The 11,003-nt window shown below is 41.7% G+C and overlaps 1 protein-coding gene across 1 annotated transcript; it reads left to right on the top strand.

The window, feature by feature from the left end:
- Positions 1-1,146: 1,146 nt before the first annotated feature.
- Positions 1,147-7,464, top strand: LOC134144270 (thiamine transporter 2-like). The gene is made up of 5 exons (XM_062583064.1): positions 1,147-1,296; positions 1,600-2,416; positions 3,950-4,142; positions 5,950-6,091; positions 7,288-7,464. Exons 1-5 carry the CDS (start codon positions 1,147-1,149, stop codon positions 7,462-7,464), a joined length of 1,479 nt encoding a protein of 492 aa, XP_062439048.1.
- Positions 7,465-11,003: the final 3,539 nt, after the last annotated feature.

The following is an 11,003-nucleotide window of genomic DNA, read 5'->3' on the forward strand; positions in this document are numbered from 1 at the left end:
TGCAACAACAGGGAAGGGAGAAGAAGCAGAAGTGCCTCATTCCTTGAGTGCTCTGACTGCATCCCACATCCCACCCAGATGCGCATTTCCTCTGCTGAGGTCATCTTGCCCTCTAGTGGTTCATGCAACAGAACTGACATAGGATTTACAGAACAGATTTAGCTGTCAGTTGTTTCAGAAGACGTGCACAAAATGAAGAGATTTAAGTTATTTAATTTAAACCAGTAATCCATTTCCTCCACATCCATTTTTTAGTGCATCAGGTTGTTAGCAACTATGGTATCAGTGTGAAGTTATGACAGAAGATGCAAAATCCTTGCTGTCTTACATTTTATGTATCACATCCAAAGTAACTTTGCGTCCAACCAACATGAATATGGAGTATAACTTACTTTCGCCACATTTCCTTTGCATGGACCCTCTTATTCCCATTCAGACTTCCTTTGAGTTCTGTCTAGCACAGAGAGACCAAGGATTAATTTATACCAGAAGCCTCATTTTTGTTCTTTCTCCAACTATCTGCTTTATTTCATTCTACTGCAAGCTATTACCTTTAATCACCACAAACAGTTTTCAGAGATTGAACCAAACAGGCCTGTATCCAATCTGAATTTGTGATAAATCCAGGGCAATGGATTCCAGCTGAGGCTCTGGCTTTGGCTTTGCCTCCTCTATGTGTTGTTGGAACTCACCTCCACTAGGCTTAGCTGTTACTTCCCATCTCCCTGCTCACAGGAAAGCCACACAAAACACGCAGGCTAAGGTGGAAATCAGTAGTTGTGAGCTAGTAACTCCCGATTCAATAAGGCAGCAATCAGCTAGTGTCGAATGAGATCTCAGTACTCAGCTGTCCACATTGACTTATCTAGAACTGTTTCTCCCATGGTCTCCTTGGCCTGTGCAAAGCAACAGCATAATTCATCTCCCTGTTAAAGATCTTCCAAGTCACGATCCATGAAGACATGGAAGCTGTGACAGATGTGCACAAAGCTGTTCACTTAGGAAAAAATATTTTCAAATTGCCAACCACCAAAGAACACTCTTCAGCATTAAAAACCATGAAATAAAGATCAATTACAGAGTATCTTTGCTTGCATGGGAAGTACTATCATAACTTCTTCCTTCCACAGCTTTGCTGCACAGGTCATGGGCTGCTGGAAGCAAGAGAAAAGCGGCAATTGGATTTTTCCCACTCTGATCCTCTGTGTCTATGGATTCTTCTATATGATGAAGCCATCGGAACCTTTTCTAACCCCTTATCTAACAGGGCCAGACAAAAACCTGACTATATATGAGGTATGATTTTACTCCATCTTTTCTTTTATACGGATCATCAAAAGAAAAAAAGGAAGTATATCAGAGGCTTTGTTAGGTTACAATTTGCTGGAGGTGGCATAAAAAACAGACTCAGTGTATACATCAACAGAACTTATAAGGTTTAAGATGGTTTCCTGCCGAACATACAGCGCTTCAGAACAGTGTAGTTATATATTTTATCAATTCTTTTATGGAAAGAATTACCCTCTACAAAGCCATTACAGACAAACGAATTTCTCTTCCCTCAAACCAATAACAGCGATTTCCTCTTTTGCTTTCCAGGTAACAAACCAGATTCTCCCAGTTTGGACATACTCCTACCTCGTGCTCCTTTTCCCAGTCTTCTTGATCACCGACTACGCACGCTACAAGCCCATCATCATGCTGCAGGGCGTCAGCTTCATCATCACGTGGCTCTTGCTCCTCTTCGCGCACGGTGTGGTGGCCATGCAGGTGGTGGAGTTCTTCTACGGCATGGTGACAGCCACCGAGGTTGCCTATTACGCCTACATCTACAGCGTCGTCAGCACCGAGCACTACCAGAAAGCGACCAGCTACTGCCGCAGCATCACCCTTGTGGCGGCCACCGTTGCTGCAGTGCTGGGCCAGCTTCTGGTTTCCTTGGCCCACGTCTCCTACTTCTGCCTCAATGCCATTACTTTGGCTTCTCTGTCCTTAGCGTTTGTCTGCTCGTTTTTCCTCCCAATGCCCCAAAAAAGTATGTTCTTCCACAGGAAGGATGGGGCAGACAGTCTCCAGAAACCAGATAAAGTTCTGGCTACAGTCAGCCCCAGCGAGCCTCACGGCTGCCGGGAGGACAGAGACCCTGTATCGGTGGACCCGAGACCAGCACCCGAGCAGCCGGCTGACCAACCCCCGCCCCAGAATCACGCACTCAGGGTGCTGCTGCAGCTGAGCAAGGACTTAAGGGAGTGCTATAGCTCCCGGAAACTTCTCTACTGGTCCCTGTGGTGGGCTCTGGCCACAGCAGGCTTTAACCAGGTTGTGAACTACATCCAAGTGCTGTGGGACTTCCGAGCCCCCTCTCACAGCTCTGCAGTGTATAACGGAGCCGTCGAAGCAATAGCAACTTTTCTGAGTAAGTTAACAAGATAGTGTTTAAGAATCTATCACAAAGGCAGCTAATAAATTTCTTTTCGAGCATTTTTATTCTATTGCAGATATTCCAGAAAAATGTGCTTTGTACATTCAGGCTGTCTTTTGGATGTGCAAAAGAGTTGACATACAGCCTGTTCTATTTTTCTGTATGACTGGGGCACCCAGCTTTATCCTATCAGCCCACAAATAGCAGGAAAGTCACATAGATCTTGCATCCAGGTGCTAAATCCATTCAGAGACACCAACCTTTCTTTTGCCAAGATTATTTTTCCCCCCAAATAAGCATCACTGTGGTTCCCATAGCAATGGTATCAGCTTAGGAAGATAAGGAGCTTTCCATAAACACTTCATATGGAAAGAACATAAACCTCTCATTAAGGACTTTCTTTATTGAAATAGTGCTACACAGCCTGAGGCAAAGAATTTTACTCATTCCAAGATGGCCAGGTTTGCAAGAAAAGTGCTCATTGAATTCATTATGTTAACCATTGCTCTTTTGCACCTGAAGCAGTTTTCCATACATTATAAACTATGTAATATTATCCAAAGGCAGTGGCAGAGGATACCGCCCTGACTTGGCGGTTTCACACATTCAGATTGTGCAAGTCTTCTACAGCAGCACAAAACATTGGGGTGTGACCAACCAGGGCAGATGGCTGTGTCTATATCACAGCTGGCAATTTGGATTACTCTTAATCATCAAGAGGAAATAAGATACTTCTAAGATAAAAAAAAAAAAATCTCATCAAGGTAGGTAATTAATAGAGATCACCTGAATCATGCATTAGAAACACCAAATTCCTGTAGTGCCAACAACCTGATAAATTATTCTTAGAATTGCTTAATTCTCAGTGAGGAGGTATAGAAGTTTCCAAATTGTACAAAACCCCTCTAAGATGGTTAGTCAGATGGTTTACCTTTACAACAGATGTATCTTTGTAGCAGAGCCACCAGACACCAATCAGTGCTTATTCTTTCTCATTTCTCTGAATGTATTTACCTGATACTTTACAAAATTCCATTTTTGGCAACTTAGCCCCTTTATGAGCTGTGCAGAACTCAACTATTAAGCTGAGCAGTAAGTTTACTATCTTAGCTGTGAGGTAAACCAGTAGAAGCTGGAAGAATTTTCTCTTTAGCTGTCACAGAGAAGTATTTTTCCATCTTCCTTTAATAAAACCTGTTCCTAATTTGCTCCCTAGGGATACATACTGGGTACAGACAGCTGACTTTCACCTAGGAAATGATTTCTTTCACATAACAGTTTATCCTATGAAGCAGAATAAAACCATACCAGATTTGGCACCAGGAAAAGAGTGAGAGGAACTTGATTTATGCAGTTCTGTAAAAGTGACTGGTCATCTGCTCAACTTCAGAAGTGATTAGAAAAACTTTAAAAATGCTCCAGAACTGTTCTACTTAATTATTCAGTGTTGGCTTTTGAAACAAGGGGGTATCAAAATCTGGCTGTACAATGAATACAACATTTGTGTGTTTGTTTCTCTCTTCCTAGGTGCAGTAACCTCTTTAGCAGTAGGATATGTGAAAATGAACTGGGACCTTTTTGGAGAACTGGCTTTGGGGATCTTCTCCACAATGGCTGCTGGTTGTCTATATCTCATGCACTTTACCATCAACATTTGGGCATGTTATGCTGGCTACCTCATTTTCAAGGCATGCTATATGCTCCTTATAACAATAGCAACGTAAGTATAAACCCTTACAGTGCTACCATTACACATAGAATGGTAACAATATATTTAAGTTTACTTTGGACATCCCTCCTTTTTCTCAGAGGTAGGTGATCTAATGCTAGACATAACTGCTTAAAAACAATGACTTTTAAATGTCTAGTCATGTTAGGTTCATCCTTCTAAACAGCCATAAAAGAAAAACTAATGTAAGGCTGTAGAACATCTGCCAGGGCAGAAATTAAGGTACAAGGTGGTTTTATTACTAAAGGCAATGCTAACATCGAAACACGTAAACAGTTTTCCTGGTATACATATCCTGCTGTGGAGGATGCAAAAGGAACAAGAGGGACACCACCACTATCTTGGAAAAAATCAAGCCTAGAAAACCACCATTTAACTTTATGTCCGTCGTGTTGATGTGCTTGTCAACAAATTAAGAGCAGTGAGATCCCAGGAAAAGCTTTGGCCTAGATTGTTCCTTACATGACTTTGTTTACATCACAATATAGTTAAGGATCATAGGCATAAACATTAGAAGAGAATATATCTAACATTGAAATTTAGAAAAGCTCCATCAGATCAAGCCATTCTGTTGATAACCATCAAAGGAGCTTTACTGCTTATTTTGATTGGAAAGCCTCTATATTAGCACAAGATTTTGACATACTATTTCATTAACAAAAATACTAGATGCATTCTATGTCCAAAATAATTGACACACCATTTTAAACTTTGAGAAAGTTTTATAACTCAGCTTTTCAAAATTTTAATTCTACTCAAAGTTTAAAGAGAACTGCTAAAACTATAGTGCATGGCAAGATTATGCATATCTTGAGCAAGGCCAGTTGAATTCTCTGTTTTCATTTTGGTGGACTGATAGCGTATTATGGTAGAGAACATGTGGACTACAACAAATTCTACTAAAAAGTAAAAGCATCAGAAAAAAGCCCTACTAAAATCACTACAAAGCATACTGCAGGAATAACATGTGCATTTATTCAGATAGAAGTGTGGAAGGCAGACATTGCAAGGACAAATTTTAAAATATTAAAGAAATACTTTGGAAAGAATCTACAGGCTCTCAACAAAAAAAAAAAAAAAATACTACCTTCAATGTCAAACCATACAGCAAGAAGCTATTCGCAACATCATAGAAAAGCTGGTTAGAAGAAACCCGTAGTGACAATCTAGTCCCACATCCCAGGCAGAGCAGAACTCCTGCCCACACCACATCAGGGCATGGTTTTGTCTAGCTGTGTCTTGAAAGCCTCCAACTAGGGAGGCTCTGCAGCATGTCTAGGAAGCCTGGCCCAGTGTTGCAGTTTCCCTGCAAGGGGGAATTTTTATTTTCCCCCTTATGTCCAACTTGAACCTCTCAAGATATAATTTGTGGCATTACTAAGAGTTTTAAATTAGACTGCCAAGCAAAGCAGTGTTCAAGCACTCAGAAGTAGCCCTACCAGAATCGCTAACAGTTATGAGTGCCCAGACTGGAACGACAGCCCAGCGGCTAGATCATCGGCAATCTGAAAGTAAAGAGAGTAAAAAAGAAAGTTACAGAGATCTGATATCCTACTGGATAAAGCAGATCACCCAATAACATGGTTTGGAAAAGCAACACAGGCAAGTGCAACAGCGTTAAAATACACCAAGGTTAGTCAAGGCACTGTTTAGACCAAGCAAACAAATGAAGCACCATTTACCCTGTCCTTGCTGTACATCTGTATGAATTATTTCTCTTTACCAATTAAATAGAGAGCAACAGCTTTCCACCTTGTGTTAAGGTGCCAGCATAACTGACCTGCCAGTCTCGCTTTAGGTTCCAGATCGCTGTCAATCTGAGCATGGAGCGCTATGCGCTGATGTTTGGGGTCAACAACTTCTTTGCACTGGTGATTCAGACCGTTCTTACAGTAGTTGTAGTAGATTCAAAGGGCCTAGGACTGGACATAGTGACTCAGGTAAGTGCCCTTAACTTATTTCCCATTACTGCTTAGCCAGTACATCTTTAGAAACTCAGAAAAAACAAAATAAATTGCCATTCCAGAGGACAATTTCATTTCTTCTTTCTTCTGCAGAAAACAACGTATCTTGCTTTTCCCTTGTGCGAATTATCATTCTTCCCTCTTACCTTTCAGTATAGTATTTAGGATTATTTATGCTGGTCTATGAATTTTTAAAAAGAGATGCACCTAACCCAAAATAACCAGGCACTGTTATCTGACCAGTCTTTGCTAGTTAATAGGACCCTCATTAAAATCTGCTCTGCCCAAAAAGTCAGGCTGGTTTTTAGACGCAGAATCAACATGATCACATGGCTTCAGGGAAGTTCACAACCATAAAAGACAAGCCTGAATTATTGAATTACTTCAGTTCGAGTGACAGACACCTGCCAGAAGTGAGTATTTCAGAGTGAATAATAGTCTCTTCTGCCCATCGTTTGGGGCTTTAGTTAGAGCAGGATCTCCCACAACATCTATAACTTCAGTCAGCCCAGTCCCGCTCTTGTTGGAGTCAATCAAAACCGGCCGACTTTGATGTTTTCTCAAATGGTATCTCAGCTAGGACACATCCTTGCTGCCACAGATTGGAAGAGAACTAAAGCTATTCAGATATTCTGCATACAGAAGGCACAAGTCACTTAACAAGGTTCACAGGCCAGAAATGCGTAAACCTTCATAAATAGGTTTGCTACTGTTGTTGGAAGCACTGATACAAATTTGTGGTATACTTACTGAATCCAGTGTGGTGACCCTACTAAAAAGTGCAAGTGAAAGTAAATCAGGACTGACTTTTTACTTACCCATGTAGTCATGAATAATGTAATAGACATGTTGGTAACAGAGTTACTTCTACATTTAACAATACTAGGAAAAGAAAAAAAAAATCTGTTCCTATCCCTCTGATGTTTAATAAGAGGAATAAGGGTTAGAAGCAACATGGCAGTTCTTCATCCCTCAAGAACCTGCTGTTTGCTGAAGAGACTAAGATTTTGCTCCAAGCAAAAACTTGCACATAAAGAAACTGAGCCAGGACATAGGTAGACCAAGTAGCAGGAGGTCTGTTGTTGCCAGAAAGAGCAGTGCTTCCATAACATGTTTTTTTTTAATTTTATTTTATTAATTCTTCTGCCTTTCCCCATCCCTACTCCCTCCAGTTTTTAATTTACAGCAGCTACTTCACAGTCATAGCTGGGATTTTCTTGCTGAGAAGCATGTGTGTGCTTGTCTCAATCAAATGCAAAAGGAAAATACTGAGATTTTGCAAAGAGCCTCCAAGTCTTGCTGAACATGAATCAAAACAGACTACAGCGGTCCACACAACGCGTCTGTGACGGGCAGGCAGGCTCAGCCAGCCAAGCCCTCGTGAGGGAAGAGCTCCTGCTACAGCATGCCAGAAACAGCAGTACAAGAGGAATGCACAACATTGCCCTGAAGAGTTGCACTGAGTCATTACAGCACTTCATTGCGACCTACATAAGGAAGAGGTCATCCTTATGGCTCTGTGCCAGCAGGAGATAAGTTGCATTAGATTCTTATTTGCTTACCTATAAATAACATAACAGCAATAAGTTATCTACAAAAACAAAGCAACCTCAGCATCCCACTATGCCATGATTGCAAAAAGAACCCGTTCACCTTGTCTTGCTTGCTCCGGCTCTTTTACACAGTGCTGGCAAGCCACTTCCATGCGGATTTGCTCATGCAAGCGGGTGAAGGTCTATCCCCCTCTTTGCACGCATCTCACCCTAAACTGAGAACAATCTCATTTGAACTATGATATTCTTTCCTACTTAACTACAGGTGATACAGTGACCGACTCCTCCCTTCTAGCTTAAAAGCCCACGTCACACGCAGTGGTTTAGAAAAACAGGGCTCACAAAGCTGAAAAGGTTCACTGAAAAATAGCTAAGCCGCAGTAGTTGGGTGATGTTTCAAAGCTGCAACCTGAACAGCTGATGGGCTGAATCCATAGGAATCTCAACCAAGAAGAGTAAAAATTTCATGATCAGAACAAAAATGAAAGAACTGCAGTCACATCCTTTGTGTTTCCAGTTAAATTACATTCATGACTGAGCATCTTCCTGTTCCAACAAGAGGAGGGAGGAGTTAGGGAAAAAAAAGAAAAAAAAAAAGGAAAATTTAAAGAAAGGGAGAAGGGACTAAGAAGTATGGACTAACACCGAAGCATGTTGTGAAGGAATCTGGCTGATTCTGCATAAGAACGTTCCAGACTATCAGGGGTAGCCAAGAAGATCAAGAACAGAAACAAAAAGCTAGTATCATGTGTGCTTTTGAGTACAGGAGTACTCAAGTGCTCAAGTACTCAATCCTTACTTAAAGTGAGGAGGGAAAGTCCACTGATCTCAACCAAGGATCTGGCAAGGTCAGCATCTCAGAATTTAAGAGGCTTCAAGACCTATAGCTAACCTAGTCCAGCACAAAGGAAAGCGAGTCCAGGAGAACAGAAGAGAAACACAAGTTTGCATGATCAATGCCTAATTTGATATAAAATATATCCATGTTAGTTATTTCTGTACTGTGGTTTGTTTCCAGCTTCCAATGACTACATTCTAAATAATAAAAATAGAAAAAAACTTAGAATTTACAGAATAATTTTTACTGTAGAGACACAAGCTATAATTTGTGCCGACATTTATGCTCTTCATACAATTTTCACGTACTGCAACTAGGAAAACTGCCCAGAGGTGAGACTAAAGCAGAAGTGAAGCAATTTGTTTTAAATCATAAGAAGAATTGGTGGGACTTGATCACATGAAGCCAGCTCATTTTCCAGGCTCATTGTTTAATACTGTGCATTGTACGGATCTTCTGTTACTGCAGAACTAAAGGCAAGACATTCCTGCCTTCACCAGCTAGAACAGAGATCACTGGAGCAAGGACTTTTTTTAAAAAAAGAAATCTTTGAGACATTTAGTTAAATAACAAAATATGGGTTATGGAACTGGTAGTTAACTGGAATTTATGTTTAAAATCAAAAAAAAAAAAAAAAGAAAGAAAGAAAAGAAAAAACCTCAGTGTTTCCAGCTCCATGGCCTCAACCTGCCTTTGGTGCAGAAAGTTAGCATAAATATTCCTCTCCAGGTAGCATCCAGCAAAGGCAAATAATCAGCAAGTATGAAATTTGTTGCCATCACAAAAATAAATAAATAAATAACAAATAGTAGCAAGCTTCAGGACAGGAGCTAGGAAAAATATAAGTAATGGTAAAAGCTCTATTCCGAACTGGTCAGAGCTCACAACCTGCCATTTATTGGGGATGCCACTAAAGGGCAAATGAACCAAACAGGTACAACATATTTAGTTTACAGCTGTAGAGAACTATCTTCAGGAAACAGACAAGATTTTTAAGCCAAAATATCTGGATTTCTATTTTCTCCAAGTTCCAGAAGGAAGACACTGGGATTGGGAGTTTGGAGAGCATGGCGGGGAGGGAGAAGACGGAAGAACTGCTAGCATTAGGGAAAGCAGGGCAAAGGAGGACACAGCTGCAGCAGAAAGGTAAGGCCTCACGTTCTTCTGTGTTCTCAGTTACGAATCAGTGTTAGCCCAGCAGCCGATTACAAAGTTCATCCCACAACAGCAAGATGCATGCCTCCATCCACCTATGTGCTCACGCACTCTCTGAAGATGAGACACTTGAGGCTTAGCAGGTTGTGAGCAAGGTTAGAACAGGAGAACAGGGACTCTTTGGACCTCTAGAAAGGGAAACACGGAATAAATCCTTCCTGCCTTGCAGTAGCCTGTAATAGCAAGTGCTTGTCTGTCTTTTGGGCAAGCTGAAGAACTTCAGGTCAATACAAGACCCCAGAACTGAACACATCACCCCCATAGCTACAATCCCATGAGAGCACAACACTAACTGCCATTAGGTTGCCTTTGAATCACTAATGTTTTGGGGCACAAGTCTTCCTTGAAGACACAATCCAGCAAGTCAATAAGCCGGACAAGGCAGCAAGAGCGTTAAGTCTTTGCATTCAAAGCAAGCAGGCAGGCAGGCAGCACTACATGGGTTACCAAAGAAATACTAGACAGCAGCCCTTGTCCAGGAGGCCAGCAGGTCTGCCCAGCAGTGCCTTCCCCACAGATCCTTTTTTCCTTTATCCAAAGCCATTTATAAACAAAGAGCAAGAAACATAGAGACATGGAGGCAGAGACAAGCTTGGGTTCTCCAAACATGCACCTGCCCATAGCACTATGCTTACGGGCAGTGCAAGAAGTTTCTGTAGCCGTAAAAACAAGTCTCAGCTCTGTCCAAGGCAGAGCTGTGCTGAGTGCTGGCACCCTGTGCTGGGCCACGCTGGCTGTTCCCCTGCAGGACCACATGTCCTACAGCACCACCCCACCCCGGGAACAGATTTCAGCACCTTCCTCTAATGCACCCAGGCATTTCTGTCATGCACTTTTAATTATTAGAAGCTTCTTACAGTTTCATCCATTTACCATGGAGAGGTGTGACAGACTGGTCCACATACAGAAATAATTTCCGGTCAACTAACAGTATGTAGTAATCTATATCTTATTTCCCTACCCCCCAGCAATACAGTACAGTCAGAAGAAACCCAGAGAGCCTGGAAGTCACCGAGCTACACGCCGTCAGCATCAGCCTAAGCTTCCCAGCATGCGCCGTGGGCTACGGTGAATTGGAGGCAAGAGTACTTAAAGGTATTCAATAACACAAGAATGCAATCTGAGATCACGAGGGCCAATTTCTAACTTCCACGTGATAGAAAGTCATCCTAAGAGGAGACTGCACATGGATCCATGGCAAATGCACCACAGCCACAACTTTGATAGTTAATCTATTGATCTCACTTGCTGAGTGCATGTGGAAGGGATGTAAGATTTATGT

Source organism: Rhea pennata, chromosome 9 (genome assembly GCF_028389875.1).
Source record: "Rhea pennata isolate bPtePen1 chromosome 9, bPtePen1.pri, whole genome shotgun sequence".
NCBI classification, from domain to species: Eukaryota; Metazoa; Chordata; class Aves; order Rheiformes; family Rheidae; genus Rhea; species Rhea pennata.